The 22,766-nt window shown below is 51.2% G+C and overlaps 1 protein-coding gene and 1 non-coding gene across 4 annotated transcripts; both read left to right on the top strand.

Annotated features, from left to right (window-relative positions):
- The first annotated feature begins 5,007 nt into the window (after nucleotides 1-5,007).
- Nucleotides 5,008-21,142, top strand: Prrc2a (proline rich coiled-coil 2A). Of its 3 annotated transcripts, none has more exons than XM_004671878.3 (31): nucleotides 5,008-5,138; nucleotides 6,833-7,007; nucleotides 7,491-7,668; nucleotides 8,000-8,099; nucleotides 8,189-8,261; nucleotides 8,584-8,727; nucleotides 8,864-9,015; nucleotides 9,179-9,258; nucleotides 9,581-9,723; nucleotides 10,084-10,174; nucleotides 10,284-10,503; nucleotides 10,904-11,366; nucleotides 11,743-11,933; nucleotides 12,140-12,428; nucleotides 12,724-12,934; nucleotides 13,075-14,937; nucleotides 15,271-15,539; nucleotides 15,715-15,845; nucleotides 16,038-16,167; nucleotides 16,268-16,353; nucleotides 16,549-16,782; nucleotides 16,938-17,078; nucleotides 17,183-17,254; nucleotides 17,348-17,515; nucleotides 19,091-19,173; nucleotides 19,322-19,532; nucleotides 19,685-19,783; nucleotides 19,885-20,097; nucleotides 20,293-20,387; nucleotides 20,624-20,714; nucleotides 20,815-21,142. In XM_004671878.3, exons 2-31 carry the CDS (start codon nucleotides 6,896-6,898, stop codon nucleotides 20,953-20,955), a joined length of 6,474 nt encoding a protein of 2,157 aa, XP_004671935.1. In that variant the 5' UTR covers nucleotides 5,008-5,138; nucleotides 6,833-6,895; the 3' UTR covers nucleotides 20,956-21,142. The 3 variants fall into 3 exon arrangements, with proteins under 3 accessions (XP_004671935.1, XP_004671934.1, XP_045013618.1); XM_004671877.2 differs by having other exon boundaries at nucleotides 19,088-19,173; XM_045157683.1 differs by lacking the exon at nucleotides 16,938-17,078 and having other exon boundaries at nucleotides 19,088-19,173.
- Nucleotides 7,171-7,301, top strand: LOC123463225. The gene has a single exon (XR_006638816.1). It is a non-coding gene; the product is annotated as a small nucleolar RNA SNORA38 (small nucleolar RNA).
- Nucleotides 21,143-22,766: the final 1,624 nt, after the last annotated feature.

Raw genomic sequence — 22,766 nt, 5'->3', positions numbered from 1 at the left:
GACAGCTTACAATAAGAACTTCAAGAGGAGTAGATGGCTCAGTGGTTAAAGGTACTTGCTTACAAAATCCATCAGCCCAGGTTCAATTTCCCAGTACCCATGTAAAGCCAGATGCACAAGGTGGTACATGCATCTGGAGTTCCCATTCTCTCTTCCTCTGCTTGCAAATAAATAAATAAATAATAAATAAATAAATAAGTAAATAAATAAAAGCATTTGCCACCGGGCATGGTGCCACACACATTTAATCCCAGCACCCGGGAGGCAGAGATAGGAGGATCGCTAGAGTGAGACCTTACCTCAAAAAACAAAAAATTAACACTAGTAGTCCTTAACACCCAATGCCCCAGGAAGAGGTGAGGCCCTTCATCTCTCAGGATTACAAGTATGTGCCCAGCACACCTGGGTCACCAAAACTACAATTCTTGGCTGCATTCTACTAACTCTTCTGTGTACATTGTTTCTGGTAGCCAGGTGGTCCCTTTACTTAGCTACATGGCAGGTCTGCAAACCCATACACCAGAGAAGCGCTCTCTCCTTAAAATTACATTCTACGGGCTGGAAGGATGGCTTAGCAGTTAAGGCATTTGCCTGCAAAGCCAAAGGACCCAGGTTTGGTTCTCCAGGACCCATGTTAGCCAGATGTACAAGGGAACACATATGTCTGGAGTTCATTTGCAGTGGCTGGAGGCCCTGGCGTGCCCATTCTCTCTCTCTCTCTGTGTCAAATAAATAAATAAAAACAAAATATCCTTTTAAAAATACAGAATTTTTTTTAAAAAAATTACATTCTGCATCTTTTCATTTTTCAAGGCAAGGTCTCTCATTCTAGCCCAAGCTGAGTTGGAATTCACTCTCTAGTGCCAAGCTGAGCTAGAACTCACAGCAATCCTCCTACCTCAGCCTCATGAGTGCCGGGATTAACTGTGTGAACCATCATGCCCAGCTAAATTCTGAGTATTTGTTAAGAATTTCTCAAATAAACAAGTTTTTAGGGCCAGGAGTGGTGGTGCATGCCTTTAATCCCAGCACTAGGGAGGCAGAGATAGGAGGATTGCTGTAAGTTTGAGGCCACCCTGAGAATACAGAGTGAATTCCAGGTCAATTTGCGCTAGAGTGAGACCCTACCTTGAAAAAAAAAAAAATTAAAAGGGGCTGGAGAGAGATGGCTCAGTGGTCAAAGGTGCTTGCTTGCAAAATCCTGATGGCCCAGGTTTGATTCTCCAGTACCTATGTGAGCCAATTGCACAAAGTGGCAGTTGCATCTGGAGTTTGTTTGCAGAGACTAGAGGCTCTGGTTGCACCTATATTCTCTCTCCCTCTCCTCTTTCTGCTTGCAAACAGACAACTGGATTCCTCTAGGGACTGGGGAGATTATTCAGTAGGTAAAATGTATGAAGAACTGAAATTGGACACCCCCTCCAACACCCAGGTAAATTCCAGATGTAGTGGTGTAGGGAAGTGGAGACAGGGGACTTGCAGGCTAGTGTAGTTGAAATGATTAGTCCTGGGATCAGCACAAGACCCCATCCAAAAAATAGTGTAGAAAAGCACATTGAGGAAGACACCTGATACCTCTGACCTTCACATGCTTGCACAAACATGTGCATTCACAGACACACACTTCCATATGCAAACATGCATAAACACAGACCACACAAACACATGCATAAAAAGATCTTATTCATTTGTTTGAGAGAGAGGGAGAGGGAGAGGGAGAGGGAGAGGGAGAGGGAGAGAGAGAGAGAGAGAGAGAGAGAGAGAGAGAGAGGGAGAGAATGAGAATGGGTGTGCCAGGGCCTCCAGCCACTGCAAACGAACTTCAGACACATGCGCCACCATGTGGATCTCGCTTACATGGGACCTAGAGAATTGAGCCTGGGTCCTTAGGCTTCACAGGCAAGCATCTTAACTGCTAAGCCATCTCTACACCCTCCTCCATCCCCCAAAAAAAGATTTTTTAGGCAAGCCTTGAATGCACAGATCCTCCTGCTTTAACCTACTGAGTGGGAGTAAGGCATGAGTCACTACACCCTGCTTAAAAAAGTGTTTTCTAGGGGCAGGGGAAATAGATTAGCAGTTAAGGCATTTACCTGTGAAGCCTAAGGACCTTGGTTCAATTCCCCAGGACCCATGTAAGCCAGATGCACTGGGGCATACATGTCTGGAGTTCATTTGCAGTGGCTAGAGGCCCGGGCATGCCCATTCTCTCTCTCAAATAAATAAATTTAAAAAACTTATTTTAAAAAATGTTTTGGGCTGGAGAGATGGCTTAGCAGTTAAGCGCTTGCCTGTGAAGCCTAAGGACCCCGGTTGGAGGCTCGGTTCCCCAGGTCCCACGTTAGCCAGATGCACAAGGGGGTGCACGCGTCTGGAGTTCGTTTGCAGAGGCTGGAAGCCCTGGAGCGCCAATTCTCTCTTTCCCTCTATCTGTCTTTCTCTCTGTGTCTGTCACTCTCAAATAAATAAATAAATAAAATTTAAAAAATATTTTTTAAAAAATGTTTTTTAGGGGCTGGAAAGAGAGTGTATCAATTAAGGACACAGGTTCGATTTCCCAGTATCCACTCATGTAAGCTAGATGCACATGGTGGTACATTCATTCGGAGTTCATTTGCAGTGGCTAGAGACCATGGCATGCCCGTTATATCTGCCTATTTCTCTCTCAAATAATTACATAAAAATGAAATTAAAGCCGGGTGTGGTGGCACACGCCTTTAATCCCAGCACTCCGGAGGCAGAGGTAGGAGGATCGCCATGAGTTCAAGGCCATCCTGAGGCTACATAGTGAATTCCAGGTCAGCCTGAGCCAGAGTGAGACCCTACCTCGAAAAACCAAAAAAAAAAAAAAAAAAAAAATGTTTTGGGGGAGAAACTGGGAGGATGGCTCAGTGAGTAAAGGCGCTTGCTAGCAAAGCCTATGGGCCCCAGTGTTCAATTCCTCAGTACCTACGGAAAGCCAGATGCACAAAGTGGCACATGCACGGGAGGCCCTGGCATGCCCATACTCTCTCCTCTTGTAAATAAAATCAAAATTTATTTTTTATTTATTTGAGAGAGAGAGAGAGAGAGAGAGAGGGAGAGAGAGAATGGGCGTGCCAGGGCCTCCAACCACTACAGATGAACTCCAGATGCATGTGCCCATTTGTATTGGTTTACTCCTTAACAGCTAAGCCATCTCTCCAGGCCCCTCCCTCCTTTTTGAGGTAGGGTCTCACTCTAGCTCAGGCTGACCTGGAATTCACTATGTATTCTCAGGGTGGCCTTGAATTTACAGCAATGCTCCTACCTTTGCCTCCTCTGCTGGGATTAAAGGCGTATGCCACCATGCCCGGCTCAAAATGTTTAAGTTTCTCTAGAAGTTCTTCTATCCATCCCCATCAGTCACAGATGACATCTCTACCTCTAGAATATTCTTCATATATCTGAGGCCCTTCAAAATATTACCTCTGGGCTGGAGAGATGGCTTAGTGGTTAAGCGCTTGCCTGTGAAGGCTAAGGACTCCGGTTCGAGGCTTGATTTGTTAGCCAGATGCACAAGGGGGCGCACGCGTCTGGAGTTCGTTTGCAGTGGCTGGAAGCCCTGGTGCGCCCATTCTCTATCTATCTGCCTCTCTCTCTCTCTGTCACTCTCAAATAATAAATAAATAAAAATGAACCAAAAAATATTTTTAAAAATATTACCTCTGGGGCTGGGGAAATGGCTTAGCGGTTAAGGCGTTTGCCTGTAAAGCCTAAGAACCCCGGTTTAATTCCCCAGGACCCACGTAAGCCAGCTGCACAAGGGAGGGCACGCATCTGGAGTTCGTTCACAGTGGCTACAGGCCCTGGTGTGCCCATTCTCTCCCTTCCTCTCTCTCTGCCTCTTTCTCTCTCTCTCTAATAAATAAAATATATGTTTAAAAAAATATTACCTCTGTATGAAGTCTGATGGGAGCAGAGGATTCTACAACAAATACTAAGAATCAAAGGGGAACTTGCAGTACATTTAAAAAAAAAAGAGAGAAAGAAACCCATGCTGGACAAGGTGGCAGAGGTAGGAGGATCGCTGTGAGTTCGAAGACACCCTGCAACTACATAGTGAATTCCTGGTCACCCTGGGCCAGAGTGAGACACTACCTCGAAAAAAAAGAAAAAGATGCCCACTGCTTAGAGAACACAAATATTTAATAGCATCAACTATATATACACATATTCTTGAAAATCACAAGGTGTAAAATTAAATGTCCATCTTATTTATTGGTTGCTGAGAATTTGGAAGACTAGGCTATTCCTAACTCATCTTTGTTCAAATAATTTGCATATATTATGCAGATCAACAGAATCACTCAAAGAATGCCTGTACTGCAAATATCAATGATACTCTCCTCTGGCCCTTCCGATTGGCCTGTCTGGCCACCTTATTTGCATGACGTGATTGAATAAATGAAGGTTATCCCCCTCCCTCCCCCGCCCCACGCATTCAGCCTTTTCGGAACGGACGCACGACCTGGGATTCTTCCCGAATCCTCTTAAACCCCGCCCGTGGCCAGCCAGCCAGTCACTCCTTTTCGTTTCCATTGGCTTTGCTCACAGTACCACGGGCCTCGCTTCCTTTCTGTCCCCTCTCGGCGTCCATACATCTCTTCGCACCTGTCTTTCCGTGGACGCACCACGCACGCCCCGCCTCTGTCTCCCACCATTCGTCGCGTAAATTCTGCGTCCCATCGGCTCGGCAGGGAACCCGCACCGCATTTCCGCCCCCTTTACTCGTCTCAACGGCCGACGCCGCAAACCTAACCAACCGGCGTCCTAGCGTCTGTAAGTTCCGCCCCTTTATGCAAATAATCTCCATATGCTCCCCCCCTTTTTTTAAAAATAAGGACTGCCCTGAGGTACCGAAGGGTAGGAGAGGGGAGCCCCGCCCTCTATGCAAATCAAGGGGCGTGCTCAGCGCTGAGGGAGGCGGGAGGTGGGGGGTGCTCCCGGGGGCGGCGGTTGCCCGGATGGGCCGTTAGTCGGAGCCCAGCCGCGGAGTGAGCGAGGGAGACGGGAGGAGCCGAGCCCGGCGCCATCCGCCGCCATCCGTCCCCGCCCCACCGCCATCCGCCCCGGGGAGCCTCTGAACCCCGGTCCCGGACCTCCGCGCACCCGGCCAGGTGAGTCTGAGCGAACCGAACGCCTGACGCCCTTTTCCGGCGCGGGAGCGGCGACGGCGGCGGCGGCGGGCCAGGGGAGGAAACGCTGCCATTAGCCGCCGCCATTTTGTCCTCCTGCGGCCGGCCGCCGCCCCTCCCCCTCGGCTCTCGCCGGCCCGCACCCCGGCTCCTGTCGGGGCCTGCGGCTCCTCCGCTCCCCACCCTGCGCGGGTCGCGGCCCCGCACCCGCTCTGCTGGGCCCCGGCTGTGCCTCGGGGCCCGCCCCTTGGAGTCTTCTTATCCCTGGACCCCTTCCTGCCGGTGCTGGGGGTCCCTTGTCTGTCCCCTTCCGCGTCGAGCCCTTCCGCTTCTGCACCCCTGCTTTTATCCGGCATCTTTGCCCTTTTTTGTTTGTTTGTTTGTTTTTGCATTCCTCTATCCTCCTACTACGGCCCTGCGTCCTCCTTTTTCCCCTGGTTCTTTTTTTTTTTCTTGCCGGCTCTCCTGATATTACCCACTTGACTTTTTTCGCCTTTCTCTGCCATCCTTGCTTCCGTGTAACTTATTAGTAGGCTTTGGTGTCAACCCTCTGTCTTCCTTTTTCCTTCGCACGTTTCAGATGGGCCCTCTAAAGTACTTGCAGAGAGGCGACCTCCGTCCTCTTGTGTCTGGCCTGTCATAAAGTTTTCCCAGTTTTGGTTTTTATCCTGAGCTTGTCTGCTTTGTTCCCATCTCTTTCCACTATTCCCATCCACAAATGAATGCCTGCTTGCTCTAGAATGGACTAAGATGGAGAGTTTGACCTGGCTGGCCAGTAGGGGCTATTGCAAGGGAGTAAAATGACTCCTTGTGGGCAGATTTAGTGAGGATAGAGGCAAATGAAAGTTCATTCTGGCCTTGGCCCTCTGCTGTCTGGCCCATGGTTACAGAGTGTTTTCAAGGTAGCGCCATAATGCTTTATTTTTCTTGTTTTTTACATAGGTCATCTAGAGCTGTCTAGTATTTCTTCTGAAAACGGGATTATTTACAGGAGCCAAGATTGGGGCAAGTTCAGGAATAGATACAAGAGGTTCTGTATATATAATATGGGATTGTGGAGAGTCCCTGTTGTCCGTGAGGGTTATTTTGGCTCCAGCTCCTAGGCTGGTGGAGTAAGCTCGTAAAAAAATCCTTGCGCTCCCAGCATACCTTCCTTCAAACCTCCCAGATGGGACTTGAGGCTGCTGGGAATGGAAGCTGGGGACAGGGCCCTGGGGCATGGCTAGGGAGCTACTTTCTGGATAAGTTGATAGTGTGAAGCTCTCTTTTTGCTGCATGGGGTTGTAAAAATCTTCCTTATTTTCTTGAGGCTTGGACTTGCTTGCCCCACTTTATTGTAGGTCTCTGAAATGACTTCGGCATGAAAAGAGATTATTACTTTGGGGGATAATGAAGAGACTGCCACCCTTTACAGAACAGCACAAAGGGCAAAGACTTGATATCAGGAAAATAGTAGCTTTCTATTTGGTTTTCCTTGGCGGGAAGAGTCAAGGAGAAAGAGGGAATAAAGCAGTTGGGCCTCAGGAACTGAGGTTGCTTGAAGGGACTAGGAAGTTTGCATAGGCTGACAGGAAAGACTAGAGGGCTGCACATCTGATCCTCGGTGAGAACGAAGGAGGGGTTCCAGGCCTTTGTTAGAGTCTGTGAAGGAGAGACGCCTACTATCTGGCCCACAGGCTCCGGCACGTTTTGGGGGAGGTGCCTGCAGGACCCAACGTACTCAATGAGCTTCCAGCGCAATGTCCGATCGCTCGGGGCCGACTGCCAAGGGGAAGGATGGAAAGAAGTATTCTTCGCTCAACCTGTTTGATACATATAAGGGCAAGTCCTTAGAGATCCAGAAACCCGCCGGTGAGGGTCCTACAGAGATGTTTCCCTAATGGAGGCAAGGCTTGTCTGGGGCATAGGCTTTTAGGGTTCTTGAAGGGAAATAGTTACAGTAAAAATTGCAAAAGACTAGAGGAGCTCTGGAGACCCTGAAGTTTTACTTGGGACTGTAGGTGAATACCAGTTACTCTCCTACAAAGGCGTGTTTTTGGTCTCCTATCCTTGAACACGTAAGAATGGGAGGCAAAGAAATGTGGATTTGGAGAAATCTGGGGCCAGCATGCTCCTTGCAGGCTCAAGATCAACCATCCCACATAGCAGTCTTGATTATAGTGTGCCTCAGCCTTTCCAGGAGAGGTTTTAGAGACTATTGTTGAGGGAAGGAATTGGCTTCTAGGGAAATGGAGTAAGAAGGAAGGAGAACTTGAGGATGTCTGAGTGGATTTGGGGGTGGGAAACAGTCTTCCATGCGAGACATTTTTGACCCTCTTTCCACTTTTGTTTCAGTTGCCCCTCGACATGGCCTTCAGAGTCTCGGAAAAGTTGCTATTGCCCGGCGTATGCCACCCCCAGCCAACCTTCCAAGCCTGAAAGCCGAAAACAAAGGCAATGACCCCAATGTCTCACTAGTGCCGAAAGACGGAACAGGATGGGCAAGCAAACAGGAGCAGTCCGACCTCAAGAGGTAGACAGAGGCTTGAGGGGAACCTAGAGTGAGGAGTATGTTAGCTTTGAACTTGAGAGTGGATTAAGGTTTGGTTTAGGTGAGCCCTGTCAGAGCCAGAGAGGGTCCTTTTGTACCTATTTCATTAAGTGACTAAGAAATGATGCCTTTAGCTTCCTGCCAGATGGAGAGGAGGTGGAGAGAAACGGACCTGTACAGAATTATAAATTTGTCCTATTAACTTGTAGATGGTTGTGGTGGGATTAGGATCAGTTCCAACTTTGCACCAGTTGGATAACTGAGGGAGGGAGGCATCCAGGTTCCAGATAACTTTCCTGTTCTGTCTCCTCAGTTCCGATGCCTCAACCGCTCAGCTGCCGGAATCGCAGCCACTGCTGGCTTCACAGACGCCTGCCTCCAACCAGCCGAAACGACCCCCAACAGCCCCCGAGGTACCTGGGGAACTGGAGGGGCTGCTGGGGGAAGGGTTGGTCCCAGTGAATTCTGTCTTCATTGCCATTTATTGTGTCTGCTTCCCCAGAACACTCCTTCGGTTCCAAGCGGGGTAAAGTCCTGGGCACAAGCCAGCGTCACTCATGGAGCACACGGAGATGGTGAGTGCCAGAGGGAGTGGAGTGCTGTCTGGCCCTATGAGAGGCAGGTTCCTGCACAGTGCTTTCTATGGTGTCCTTGGTCTTTTTATGTGATCGTGCCCACCCCCCAATATTTAAGTTTCATGGGGCACATGATCAAGTTTAAATCTTAGTCTTACAAAGAGCTGGAGGGTCTCAGAATAGGCCTTGCCTTCTGGGGAGAAACCATCTGTTTCAAGGGTACATTTTCAGGCAAGTACCTGGTCTGGCCTTCAGAGCCTTCCACCTTTATGGTGCACTCTTTGTCTCTGCCCCAGCTTTACACCCTCGTCTCACTCAACAGGTGGAAGGGCATCAAGCCTACTGTCGCGATTCTCTCGAGAGGAATTTCCGACCCTGCAGGCGGCTGGCGACCAGGACAAGGCTGCCAAGGAAAGGGAGTCTGCCGAACAGTCGTCTGGGCCCGGACCAAGCCTCCGCCCCCAAAGTGAGTGGCTGCCTTGTGTGCATAGGTGGTTGCTTTTTAGCCAGGATGGTGCCTATTCATCCAGCTAAGTTTTTATGTCCACTTGCACCCTCTCCCACCATTAATTTAATCCCCCTTTGGACTTTCCAAAATACAGATTCTACAACTTGGAGGGACGGTGGTGGGCGTGGCCCTGATGACCTGGAGGGCCCGGACTCCAAGCTTCATCATGGCCATGATCCCCGGGGGGGCCTGCAGCCTTCAGGCCCACCCCAGTTCCCTCCCTACCGCGGAATGATGCCGCCCTTTGTGAGTTTGGCTATCTTATATTGGAGTGGTTACACTGGAAGCTAGAGTATTGAGGATCACAATTAGAAAGCTGGTGCCAATGAGAACGGGTGGGAAGGGGTGGGAGGGGAGCTGACAGGCTACTTGGCTCCCTCTGAGCAGCTACTATTGGGCCCTTTTGCAGATGTATCCCCCATATCTCCCATTCCCTCCGCCCTATGGACCCCAGGGGCCTTACCGATACCCGACTCCTGATGGGCCTAGGTAAGCAGTCTAGCTTTGAATTTGTGGTAGGGAAAGGGCAAGCCTGTTGGGAGGAGAGGAGATGGTTTTTCCACCCACGAGGCTCATGCTTGTGTGTAGTTTTGATTTTGTTTTTCTTCTTCAAGGTAGGGTCTTGTTCTAGTCCAGGCTGACCTGGAATTCATTATGTAGTCTTAGACTGGCCTTGAACTCATAGCAGTCCTTCTACCTCTGCCTCCTGAGTGCTGGAATTAAAGGCATACGCCACCACACTGGGCTCCTTGTAAGTATTTTTACCATGCTATTTTTGAATCTTGTTTCCTATTTTTCTTTCCATATACAGCCGTTTTCCTCGTGTGGCAGGCCCCCGGGGCTCAGGGCCACCAATGCGCCTTGTGGAGCCTGTAGGTCGGCCTTCTATTCTTAAAGAGGATAATCTCAAAGAGTTTGACCAGTTGGACCAGGAGAATGATGATGGCTGGGCAGGTTAGTGACTATTAAGATTTATTTTTGTATATTAAAAGGCAAAAGTTAATCCCAGCACTTGGGAGGAAGAGGTAGAATTGATTGAGATCACCCTAAGCTAGAGCAAGACAACCCCCTCCTCCCGAAATAAAAAACAGAAATCTAATGAAAAAGAAAGGTGGATCATATGGGAAATTTTTAAGGGTTGGGGAGATGCATGGCAAAAACTAAATCCTGGTGAAGTCTTGAGAGGAATGAGAATGATAGGGCTTAGTTGGTGGACCTAGACTTCAAGGGTGGGTCAGTATTGATGGAACATCATTGGAGATTGGAGAGCAGAATGCTTGGATTACTTACTACCTTCCTTTTTTATTCTCTTAGGGGCCCATGAGGAGGTTGACTATACTGAAAAGCTCAAGTTCAGCGATGAGGAAGATGGGCGTGATTCTGACGAGGAGGGAGCTGAGGGCCAGTGAGTTAGGACCACCAGGGGAGCAGGGGGGAGGTTTCCTTAGGGCTTAGTATATTTAGAGGAGCTGGGCTACAGCCGAATTTAATTCTACTGTTGATCTGCCTTACAGCAAGGATTCCCAGTCAGCTGCTAGTGAGGACCGGCCCCCTGAAGCAGATAGCAAAAAGGGCACCTCCCCTGGCAGCGAACCGCCCCCTCCCAAGACTGCTTGGGCAGAGACCTCTCGTCCTCCTCCAGAGACCGAGCCAGGGCCTCCTGCCCCAAAGCCTCCCCCACCACCACTTCATCGTGGCCCTGCCGGGAACTGGGGCCCCCCTGGGGACTACCCAGTAAGTGTCTACAACGAGGGTTTGAGAGGGTCAGTTGTGGTAGGTTTCCACTCAGTAACTGAGCAGCAGTAAAGGGAAGCTAGAGGGAAGCCGAAAATGGGTTCTGTGAAGTACAGGGCTATGTAGTGTCTCTGATAAGTTTGGGGAACTTGGTACTAGAAGATTCTGGGAGGTGAGTTGGTAGGCTGGGAAGGAAGAAAAGGACATGTGCATGTTGAGATATCCAGAGGAGAGAAAGAACTTAGATCAGGGTGAGGAGTCGTCTGTATCCACCAGAGACCATCAACCCTGAGATCTGGGTCTTACATCCTTGGCCATAGGAAGTTGATAGATCTGTGAAACAGATGGTAGAAAGTAGAATGACTGACATGCCTGGCCTGCTGGGTCTACCCATCGACAGGATCGTGGGGGTCCTCCCTGCAAACCTCCAGCACCCGAAGACGAGGATGAGGCATGGCGACAGCGGCGGAAGCAGTCTTCATCTGAAATCTCCCTGGCAGTGGAGCGGGCCCGGCGCAGGCGAGAAGAGGAAGAGCGGCGAATGCAGGAGGAGCGCCGGGCGGCCTGTGCAGAGAAGCTTAAACGGCTTGATGAAAAGTTTGGGGCACCTGACAAGCGCCTCAAAGCTGAGCCTGCTGTTCAACCTGCTGCCCCTCCTGCCCCAGCTCCACCACCTGTTGTACCCAAAGAACTCCCTGCTCCTCCAGCTTCGCTGCCAACACCAGAGACAGAGGCTGAAGAACCAGCACAGGCCCCTCCTGCTCAGTCCACCCCCAGTGCAAGTGTGGTTTCAGCTCCCACTCTGGTGAGTGGTGGTGGCACTGCCAGTAGCACCAGCAGTGGCAGCTTCGAAGCCAGCCCAGGTATGGAGAAGGGAGTAAGCACTGCTAAGTGTCAGGTCTTTGCTTGGCTTGAGGGTACAGGGTGGTGAGGAGGAGAGCCAGTGAAAGGGCAGTTGTTTAGACTTATTGAACAGCAGTCAGTGGTGGGGAAAGGGTCCTGTCATTTGTAAGGGTCTGAAATCACTTTGTAGAATCTACAGTGAGTGGTACATGATTCGAAAATGGGGGCTTCCCAGAAATACCAGCACCACTGGCTCTTGAGGTCTGGGAGTGTTTGTATGGATCTTAACAGGAAGGCTCGGGACCCTGGGGATTCAGTTATACACTTCAGTGAGGGCTGGAATTCTGGGGTGTTTTTGGACTGTGTTGTGGACTAGGTCATTGTTCTTCAATGCAGTGGAAACGCAACTGCCTTCCAAAGAGTGTCCTGAACCACCAGAAGAGGTTCCTCCACCTGCCACACCCCCAGCCCCAAAGGTGGAATCCAAGGGTGATGGGGTTGGTCCTACTCGCCAGCCCCCCAGCCAGGGTTTGGGCTACCCCAAATATCAAAAGTCATTGCCGCCTCGTTTCCAGCGGCAGCAGCAGGTAAGATGGAGCTCTTGCCTGTCTTGAGACAGCTCCTCTGGCCTTGTTGCTTGTCCTGTCAGTGGTGGTGGTCTGCCTTCATCTGCCTCTTCACTGCTCTGTTTTTCCATGTAGTACATATTTTTGTCACATTAATGCATTGTTGTTTTTTTCCCTCTGCTGATACCTTTATGTGGTGACTTCCATCCTGTCTTCATTCTTGCCAGGAGCAGCTCCTAAAGCAGCAGCAGTGGCAGCAGCAGCAACAAGGCTCTGCTCCTCCTGCCCCGGTGCCCCCTTCACCACCCCATCCTGTGCCTCTGGGGGCTGTTCCGGCTCCACAGGCACCACCCCCACCCCCTAAGGCCCTGTACCCAGGAGCTCTGGGCCGCCCTCCACCAATGCCACCGATGAACTTTGATCCCCGATGGATGATGATTCCTCCTTATGTGGACCCTCGGCTCCTCCAGGGCCGGCCTCCTCTGGACTTCTACCCTCCTGGTGTGCATCCCTCTGGTAAGGGGCCATGTGAAGAGGTGAGGACTTACTCAGTCCTCAGAGGTGGACTCTCCATGGGATTGGTGTGTGAGAAAAGTCTCGTGAGAACGGGCTTGGGGAAGAAGTAGATAGTGATAGCCAGGGCTTGTTTGGGGGCGGAAGGTGAGGGAGAATTGGCCACTTCAGAGGAGATCTGAGCACTTGACCATTTCACAAAAGCAAGCAAAGGCACAGAGCTGCTGGAGCCAGGCGCAGGTAGAGGCACTGCTGTCAGGACCTGTGACATGACATGATGATGTTCTTGGTTTCTTAGGCCTGGTTCCCCGGGAACGCTCAGACAGTGGGGGCTCAAGCTCAGAGCCGTTTGAACGCCATGCACCCCCTCTCTTACGGGATCGGGGCACCCCCCCAGTGGATCCGAAGTTGACCTGGGTAGGAGATGTCTTTACCACCACGCCCCCTGACCCTCGCCCTCTTACCTCGCCACTGCGCCAGGCAGCAGATGAGGACGATAAGAGTGTGAGGTGAGTCTTGCAGCATCAGGCTGAAAGGGAAACAACAGGAATGGCAATGAGTGAAGAGTCTAGATGATAATTCATCGTTCTCTTTCCCACCCAGTTGGAGTTGTCCTCATCCTGACATACATTCACTCTTCTCTCTCCAGGAGTGAGACTCCTCCAGTACCTCCCCCCCCACCCTATCTGGCCAGCTATCCAGGTTTTCCTGAGAATGGAACCCCTGGACCCCCAATCTCTCGCTTCTCTTTGGAGGAGCCTGCTCCCTCGGGGGCCCATCCACTTCCCTGGCCCCCAGGTGATGACGAGGTTGCCAAGTTACAAACTCCACCACCCAAGAAAGAACCACCCAAGGAGGAAACTCCACAGCTCACAGGGCCAGAAACAGGTCGCAAGCCTACTCGTGGAGTTGGAAGCCAGGCCCCCCCACCACGCAGAGAGAGCCGCACTGAGACTCGCTGGGGACCTCGGCCAGGCAGCAGTCGTCGGGGAATCCCTACAGAGGAACCTGGGGCCCCTCCTCGCAGAGCTGGGCCTATAAAGAAACCACCACCAACAAAAGTTGAGGAGCTGCCTCCTAAGCCCTTGGAACAGGGGGATGAAGCTTCCAAGGTCCCAAAGCCAGACCCACTCAAGACAGCCAAGGGGAAGGTGGCCCCCAAGGAGACCCCATCTAGTGGGACTCTTTCCCCTGCACCCAGGCTTCGGAGGGACTATTCCTATGATAGAGTGGGTCCTACCTCTTGCCGGGGTCGTGGTCGGGGAGAGTATTTTGCCAGAGGGAGAGGTTTTAGAGGGACCTATGGAGGCCGAGGTCGAGGAGCCCGAAGCCGGGAGTTCCGCAGTTACCGGGAGTTCCGAGGAGATGATGGACGGGCAGGTGTGGCCCGGGGACCGAATCACCCCCCTGCACCCCGCGGCCGCACTGCCAGTGAGACACGAAGTGAGGGCTCCGAGTACGAAGAAATCCCCAAGCGGCGTCGGCAGCGAGGCTCAGAAACAGGCAGTGAGACCCATGAGAGTGATCTGGCTCCCTCAGACAAGGAAGCCCCCCCACCCAAAGAAGTAGTTCTCACCCAGGTCCCACTTCCTCCCCCACCACCAGGAGCTCCACCATCACCAGCCCCAGCCCGGTTTTCCACTGGCCGTGGTGGGCGTGTCTTCACTCCAAGAGGGGTTCCCTCACGAAGGGGTAGGGGTGGTGGGCGGCCCCCTCCTGTTTGCCCTGGCTGGAGCCCTCCAACCAAGTCCTTGGTTCCAAAGAAACCTCCAACAGGTCCTTTGCCCCCAAGTAAGGAGTCTTTGAAAGAGAAGTTAATCCCAGGGCCCCTGTCTCCTATGGCCCGGGGTGGCAGCAGTGGAGGTGCCAACATGGGCATAGGGGTGGAAGATGGGGAGCGACCCCGACGGAGGCGCCATAGCAGGGCTCAGCAACAGGACAAGCCACCTCGATTCCGGAGGCTGAAGCAGGAGCGCGAGAATGCTGCTAGAGGGACCGAGTGCAAGCCGCCTTCTCTAACCCTGCCAGCCTCCACCCCTGGCCCAGAAGAGGCCGTGGCAACAGTTGCAGTGCCCCCACCACCTCGTCGGACAGCTGCTAAATCTCCTGATTTGTCAAACCAGAACTCAGACCAAGCCAATGAGGAGTGGGAGACTGCATCAGAGAGCAGTGACTTTGCTAGTGAGCGCCGGGGAGACAAAGAGGCTTCCCCAGCTGCCCTAACAACCCCTAAAGCCATGGGGACTCCTGGGGCCAGTGCAAGTGGATCTGGACCAGGCATTTCAACCATATCCCGTGGAGACCTGAGCCAGAGAGCCAAGGATTTGAGTAAGAGGAGCTTTTCAAGTCAGCGGCCAGGCATGGATCGACAGAACAGGCGTCCAGGCCCTGGGGGCAAGGCAGGTGGTGGTGGTGGCGGCGGCGGCGGCAGCAGCGGTGGGGGGACTCCTGGTGGAAGGACCGGCCCGGGCCGAGGGGACAAGAGGAGCTGGCCCTCTCCCAAGAACAGAAGGTGAGTAGAGGTCGTCTGTTAAACTTAAGGTTATGTAGTTGGGGAGTCTAGGGGGAAGTGAGGAGTGGGTACCAGGGATTTGAAACACGTGGGCAGTTTAGGAAAGGACTATGGTTCCCTTCCTCAGCTTGTAGATGAGTGTGTGCCCATGCATGTGGTCTCTGTTCCTTGCTTTACACTCAAACTTGTGCAAGCAGAAATCCTTAAGGGGGATCAAACCACCTCGAGGTTATCAGAGACAAGGACAGGCTATGGGGAGAAATTCAGAAAGAGATTCTTGTACAGGAACTGGTAGTTTAGTGAACCCTGGAGCTGATGCTCTGCTCTCTTCAGCCGTCCTCCAGAGGAGCGTCCCCCCGGGCTTCCCCTGCCTCCCCCGCCCCCCAGCAGTTCTGCTGTCTTCCGCCTGGACCAAGTTATCCACAGCAACCCTGCTGGCATCCAACAGGCTCTGGCCCAGCTTAGCAGCCGCCAAGGAAATGTAACTGCACCAGGGGGGCACCCAAGGTCTAAGCCTGGGCCTCCCCAAGGCCCTCAGGGCTCCTCCCCTCGGCCCCCAACCCGATATGACCCCCAGAGAGCCAGCAGCAGCATCAATACTGGTAAGCTGGAGGGGTTTGGGAAGGTTTTCTTCCCCAAAGGAGGTCAGGGGCTAAGTGTAAAGGCAGGCCTGGGGGCGAGTGAGCGAGGCTGGAAGGGTTGAGAAGAGGTGTAGTGAGGTAACTAGCATCAGTGATAGATTTGAGGGAGGTGCTGACAGTCTCCTCCTTTCCCCAGACCCCCACTTTGAGGAGCCAGGGCCAGTGGTGAGAGGGGTAGGGGAGACTCCCCGTGACTCTGCTGGAGTTAATCCCTTTCCTAGCAAACGGCGCGAGAGGCCTCCCAGAAAACCGGAGCTGCTACAGGAGGTGAGGAGTGGGGCTGGAGACTGGGCTTCATTGTGTTCTTGCTTTGCAAGGGTGTTGGTGGATTTCTGTACTTCTCACTTGGCAGTCACTGCTTATCTCCCTTATGTCTGTCTCTTGCTGATGCCACTCTCCTCACTTCCAGTGTGTTGCTTCCATATTAAGTGTTTTGTTCTGGTTTTTTTTCATGTTTAGGAACCTCTGCAAGCTTCACATAGTCCTGGATTCTTGGGCTCTAAGCCTGAGGTCCCAGGCCCTCAGGGAGAATCCAGAGATGCAGGCCCAGAAACCCTGACTCCCCACATCTGGAACCGTTTACATACTGGTGTGTAAAGTGAGGTGGTGGGAAGGGCTGGTAGAGGAGCTGGAGCGAAGTGACCGTAGTGTTCTTTTCTCTTCCCTGCATCCTGGTTGGTGTTCTCCAGCCACAAGCCGAAAGAGTTACCGGCCCAGTTCCATGGAGCCCTGGATGGAGCCCCTAAGTCCCTTTGAGGATGTGGCAGGCACCGAGGTAAGTGGGGAACCAGAGAGGGAACAATGAAGTAGGGACTTTTAAGGGGGTTGGTTATATTTCTTCATCTGTTCTGGATGGAGCCTGGGGCTGTTGTCATAGGTTAACTCCTTCAGTCTGTCTTTTGTGTGTACATCGTTCAGGCTTTGGGTGCTTTCTGCTCTGACTTAACTAGTCCTTCTCCACTCCTCTCAGATGAGTCAGTCTGACAGTGGGGTGGACCTGAGTGGGGATTCTCAGGTGTCATCAGGTCCCTGCAGCCAGCGAAGTTCCCCTGATGGAGGACTCAAGGGGGCAGCAGAGGGACCGTCCAAGCGGCCTGGAGGCCCCTCACCCCTGAATGCTGTTCCTGGTGAGGGTCCACCTGGCTCTGAACCCTCTGAACCTCCTAGGAGACGGCCATCTGCCCCCAGTGATGGGGACAGAAAGGTAAAAGACTGAGAAATGATAGGAATGTTTATAAGATCTCACTTTGGCCCTATCCATGCTTCTCCTTCCTTCCCTTTGTCTATATGGTCTGGGGATTCCCTGGTTTGGGCTTCTTTGTCCTCCCCCAAGTTCCACTTCACTGTTCCCCAACCTAGGAACTGCCCCGGGAGCAGCCTCTGCCCCCTGGCCCCATAGGCACAGAACGATTGCAACGTACAGACCGAGGCCCAGAGTCAGGCCCCCTCCGGCCATCCCATCGACCTGGCCCCCAAGTCGAGTTTGGCACTAGCAACAAGGTCTGCATGGGTTGGACCCGGGTATCCTGCATTGGGTAGAAGGGAAGAGCAATAGATGGATGTAAGTCTGAATGACAGGATGTTCCATACTGCTTCACTTGCAGGACTCAGACTTGCGCCTAGTGGTAGGAGACAGTTTTAAAGGAGAGAAGGAGCTAACAGCATCAGTTACTGAGGTTAGTGGAGAGAGATTGTGGGAAGGGCTGTGTTTTTTGGTGAAGATTAACCAGAGTGACCAGGGCACCCTTGACAAAGTCTCTTCTACCCAGGCCATTCCTATATCCCGAGACTGGGAGCTGATCCCCAGTGCTTCTGCCTCAGCTGAGCCACAATCCAAGAGTCTGGGTTCTGGGCACTATGGCTTGGAACCCAGCTCCTCAAGTCAGCGCCCGTACCCTGAGGTCTTCTATGGCAGTCCTGGGCCTCCTACTTCCCAGGTAAGCCCCACATTGCATCCCATCCCTCCCTTTCTGCCTACTGTTTCTTTTGATTTTTGTTTGTTTTTCAAGGTAGGGTTTCACTGTAGCCCAGGCTGACCTGGAATTCACTATGGAGTCTCAGGGTGGCCTCGAACTCACAGCAGTCCTCCTACCTCTGCCTCCCAAGTGCTGGGGTTAAGGACATCTGCCACCACACCAGGCATTTTTTTACTACAGTGAGTGGGACGGGGTGAGGTTTGTTTTTAATTGTGAACTTTACTGTATGAGCATACTGCATATGTTGGTCATATTCCCACCAGGCTATACTTCTGTTTGTATCCTTTCTCTTGTCCCCTGGGGGAGGAGGATGTGTGTATGTGGTGGTAAAACAATTATTTTTCTATTGCTGTGACAAAATACCTGAAAAGACAAGGGTTTATTTTGACTTGTGTTCATTGGGGTAGAGAGGGTGTGGCATAATAGTAAAGCAGCTTGTTCTGGTGGCCAGGAGTACAGAGAAGAGTTTTTGCTAGCACTGACACTTAGGTACTTTCAACTGCAGCAGTGTATCTCTAGCCCTCTTTTTTTGGTAAATGTATGTGCCCATGCAGCACCCCATGTTCTTATTTGAGCCATAGTCTCTACTGGTAGCAGAGCTTGCCATTATTTATTTTTGTGAGCTCCAGAGATTCTCATGTCTCTTTCTTTTGGTTTTTCGAGGTAGGGTCTCACTCTGGCCCAAGCTGACCTGGAATTAACTATATAGTCTCAGTCAGGGTGGCCTCAACTCAGGGATTGTCATGAATTCAAGATCAGCCTGGGCTAGAGTGGAGACCCTGCCTCAAAAAAAGTGGGGGAGGTTTCACTCTAGCTCAGGCTGGCTTCAAACTCATGGCAATCCTACCTCTACCTCCCAAGTGCTGGGATTAAAGGTGTGCGCCACCATGCCCGGCCAAAAAAAAAAAAGGCATTTTTATTTGCATTCTTATGTGAGAAAGAATATGAATGAACCCTCCAGGTTCCTCTTGTCATTGCAAATGAACTCCAGGTGCATGTGCTCACCATTTTGTGCATCTGTCTTTACATGGACACTGGGGAATTGAACCCAGGCTAGAATGTTTTGCAAGAAAAGCCCTTAACTACTGAGCCATCTCCTCAGCCCTTAATGTTTTGATACCAATTTTTACTAAGTTATTTTAAATGACCTTAACTCCTGTAGTCCAAGCAGACTTTGAACTCCTCCTGCCTCAGCCTTCCCAATAGCTGGGATAATAGGCATGTGTCACCAAACCTAGCTGCTTTTTACATTTTTCCCTTTTATTCCCCTCGGGGATCCCAGTCTATAAAATGGTCCCGCTCACATTCAGGCTGGATTCTTTTTTCCTTAATCTTCTTTGAAGTGAAAAACAGTCTCACAGACATACCAAGAAGTGTGCTTTACCAGTCTCCTAGGTGCTTCCCAGTGCAGTCAGGTTGACAAGATTAACCATTTTATAATGGTAGAGACCAGTCTTGGCAGCCCTCAGCCACTGCTGTTGTAGAGATCCTGCCCCAGTTGCGCTTTTCCTGACCAGCACTGCTTTTCTCCAGCAGATCTCTGGGGGTACCATTGACTCTCATTTACACCCCAATAATGGAGGCTTCCGCCCTGGAACCCCCTCAGTACATCCATACAGGTAAAAACTAGGTGCCTGCAGACAGACCTCAGATATGGGGATAGATTTCAGGGGAAGAAGGTACCACAGACAGGTGGATTTAGACATTCCTCATTCTAAAGGAGTGAATAATTTTGGCTCCCTGACACCTTTCCTAATTTCTTTGTAGGTCACAGCCCCTGTACCTACCCCCAGGCCCAGCTCCTCCCTCAGCACTGCTCTCTGGTGTAGCACTCAAGGGCCAGTTTCTGGATTTCTCAGCACTGCAAGCCACAGAGCTGGGGAAGCTGCCTGCTGGAGGAGTTCTGTACCCTCCACCTTCCTTCCTCTACTCTGCAGCTTTCTGCCCCAGCCCTTTGCCTGACCCACCCTTGCTTCAGGTAAATGGTGATGGTGGGGAGGGGATGCTTTGGGGAGGACTTGGCCCTTTTTGATCATTGTTTGACAGGGTGTCATTCTGTAGCACGTTACTGGTGGGAGCCACCACAACCAGCTAGGAGTTGACCTTTTTTTTTTTCCTGTTTCCCTACAGGTACGCCAGGATCTGCCATCTCCTTCAGACTTTTACTCTACTTCTCTGCAGCCGGGTGGCCAAAGTGGCTTCCTTCCTTCGGGAGCCCCTGCCCAGCAGGTACCATTTAGTTTCTCTCCCTTCCCCTTTGTTTTCTTTTGTCAGTCTCTGGCTTTTGACTTCCCACCTCCTAATTAATGTGCGCTGGGGTCTTGTTACAGGTGCTTCTCCCTGTGGTAGACTCACAGCTGTCAGTGGTGAACTTTGGCTCCCTGCCACCGGCGCCACCCCCTGCCCCACCCCCCCTTTCTCTGTTACCTGTGGGCCCTGCTCTGCAGCCCCCTGGCCTGGCTGTGAGGCCCCCACCTGCTCCTGCTGCTCGGGTGCTGCCTTCACCTGCCAGGCCCTTCCCCCCTAGCTTGGGGCGGGCAGAGGTAAGGTGTAAGGAACAGGAATTGTCCACCAAGTTAGGAGGAGGGATCCTGAGTCAAAAAGCTGCATGGGTTGAAGGGAGGGTGAGGTGAGGTGAGATCAGGAAGAGCCAGCCTTGGCTCTCTATGCAGGGTGATCCTGTTTCAGGGGAGGGTGTAACACGGTTGAGAAGAGACTGATGAATTTTTGCTGTGCAGCTTCACCCAGTGGAACTAAAACCGTTCCAGGATTACCGGAAGCTGAGCAACAACCTGGGGGTACCTGGGTCATCAAGGGCTCCCTCAGCTGGAAGGTAAGCAGGAATGGAAATAAAAGGTTCCCCATCTCATTCCAGGTGGCTTTCCTTGAGGCCAGAGGCAGGTTCTTTTTGTTTGTTTTTTTTCTGACTAAGTAGAAAGGGTGAAAACATAAATAAGCCTTTACTTTGGCAAGAAATAAATAATACAATGCCGTCTGTTATCCTCAAATGAACAGTTGCCCCATTAGGTCCTTAAAGAGGCTTTTCTTAAATGGCCTATCCTCTCTTAGGACTTTCTCTGGTCTGAATTCCCGTCTCAAGGCTCCACCTTCCGCCTACAGTGGAGTATTCCGCACCCAGCGCATCGACCTCTACCAGCAGGTGAGGGAGAAACCCCTGTGGTCCTAGCCTAAATTCAAGAGTTGCCACCTAAGCTCCTGACCTGCTGTGACTTACTGGTCCTCATGTACTTGTCCCTTAGGCCACCCCACCAGATGCCCTGCGTTGGATGCCGAAGCCTTGGGAGAGGACAGGGGCACCTTCTCGAGAAGGGCCTTCCCGAAGGACAGAGGAGCCTGGGTCCCGAGGGGACAAAGAGCCTGGATTACCCCCACCCCACTGAGGGAGTTTCCCTTGACCTCTCCCCAACCCCAGGGCTTGTATATAGATTATAAATATATAAGGGGGAAAAGGAGTGAGTGTAGAGGGGTGTGGGTCTGGAGCCTCACTTCCCCTCCTCTCTTCCCTTAGTCCCCTATCCCTGGGGGTGTTTGTTAAAAAAGAATAATAAAAGGATTAAAAAATGGCAATCATTTTGGGGACAGGTTGGTGTAATGTCCTAGAGCTCACTTAGCAAACCATTAGGGGGTTTGGTAATTACTCCCTATAGCGATCTTATTACAATGGCCTGCCTTTAAAAAATAAAAAACATGCCTGGGCTAGAGTGAGACCCTATCTCGGAATGAATAAATAAATGAATAAAATTTTAATCCCAGCACTCGGGAGGCAGAGGTAGGAGGGTCGCCGTGAGTTCGAGGCCACCCTGAGACTACATAGTGAATTCCAGGTCAGCCTGAGCCAGAGTGAGACCCTGCCTCGAAAAACCAAAAATAAATAAATATAAATTAAAAAAAAAACATTAGCTGGGCATGGTAGTGCATACCTTTAATCCCAGCATTCAAGAGGCAGAGGTAGGAGGATCTCCATGAGTTCCAGTCCACCCTGAGAAGGGGTGGACCAGGCCCTCCAGCCACCTCAAAGAAACTCCAGATGTATCTTAGGCTTTGCAGGCAAGTGCTTTAACTGCTAAGCCATCTCTCCAGCCCCAGCAGTCTGCCTTGAAATCACCGTTTTACTCAAGTTTTGTAGGTTGAACTTTCAGCTCCAAGAAAAATCTTACCAGTAGCTGAGGTCCATAGTTACAGGCTTCCAACAACTTTTTAAATTTATTTTACTTGAGAACGACAGACAAGAGAGAATGGGCGCGCCAGAGCCTCCAGCGACTGCAAGCAAACTCCAGACATGTGCGCCACCTCGTGCATCTGGCTAACGTGGGTCCTGGGGAGTCGAGCCTAGAACCAGGGTCCTTAGGCTTCAGAGGCAAGCGCTTAACCGCTAAGCCATCTCTCCAGCCCATACAGCTGTTTTATTTTGCAAATGCCTGGGGTCTTGGTGAGACATGTAGTCATCCATTCTCAGATGTTTAGTCATCAGGTGAAAGCTGCAAAATTTATGAGGCCTTATGTCACATTGTTGGCTTAGCTCTAGGCTAGTAAAAGGAAGACCAGCACGGTGTGGTGGTGCACACCTTTAATCCCAGCACTGAGGCAGAGGTTAAGATTGCCACCCTGAGAATAGAGTGAATTCCAGGTCAGCCTGTGCCTGGAGGGAGACCCTACCTTGAAAAAATAAAGGGAAGGGCAATTTCTAGCCACTTAGCACCAGGCAGACACTAGTCACAGCTATATGTCCTAAGTGGGTTCTTGGGATTGGACAAAGACCTATGTGGCTTGATGTTCTACTGTGTGCTAGTTGCATAGGTCTGCACATGCTCAAATTTACTGAGTGTTAAACCAGGTGTGCCGGTGCACACCTAAAATCACAGCATTTGGGAGGCAGAGGTAGTGGGATTGCTGTGGGTTCAAAGCCACCCTGAGACTTCATAGTGAATTCCAGGTCTGCCTGGGCTGGAGTGAAACCCTATTTTGGGGGGGGAAAAAATATATATATATATATATATTCTAGCATTTACAGAGTCAAATGCTCTACTACTGAGCTACACCACTTTCCTTACATTTATATATCAAATGTTCCATATAAAAACTTAACCAAATCACAGGTAGGTGGATCTATGTGAGTTCAAGACCACTCTCAGACTATATAGTAAATTCCAAGTCAGCCTGGGCTGGAGGAAACTCTACCTTGAAAAAAAGG

The sequence above is a fragment of the Jaculus jaculus genome, chromosome 8 (genome assembly GCF_020740685.1).
Source record: "Jaculus jaculus isolate mJacJac1 chromosome 8, mJacJac1.mat.Y.cur, whole genome shotgun sequence".
Lineage (NCBI taxonomy): Eukaryota > Metazoa > Chordata > Mammalia > Rodentia > Dipodidae > Jaculus > Jaculus jaculus.
Note: the sequence above shows the minus strand (reverse complement) of the source record. Positions and strands in the feature narration are given on the sequence as shown.

What these genes read in the sequence shown, in the direction of transcription:
- Prrc2a (XM_004671877.2), top strand. Translation starts at nt 6,896, where the DNA reads ATGTCCGATCGCTCGGGGCCGACTGCCAAGGGGAAGGATGGAAAGAAG. An exon ending in AGGATGTGGCAGGCACCGAG is followed by an intron (nt 16,354 to 16,548) that starts GTAAGTGGGGAA and finishes CACTCCTCTCAG; the next exon opens with ATGAGTCAGTCTGACAGTGG. An exon ending in TAACAGCATCAGTTACTGAG is followed by an intron (nt 17,255 to 17,347) that starts GTTAGTGGAGAG and finishes TCTTCTACCCAG; the next exon opens with GCCATTCCTATATCCCGAGA.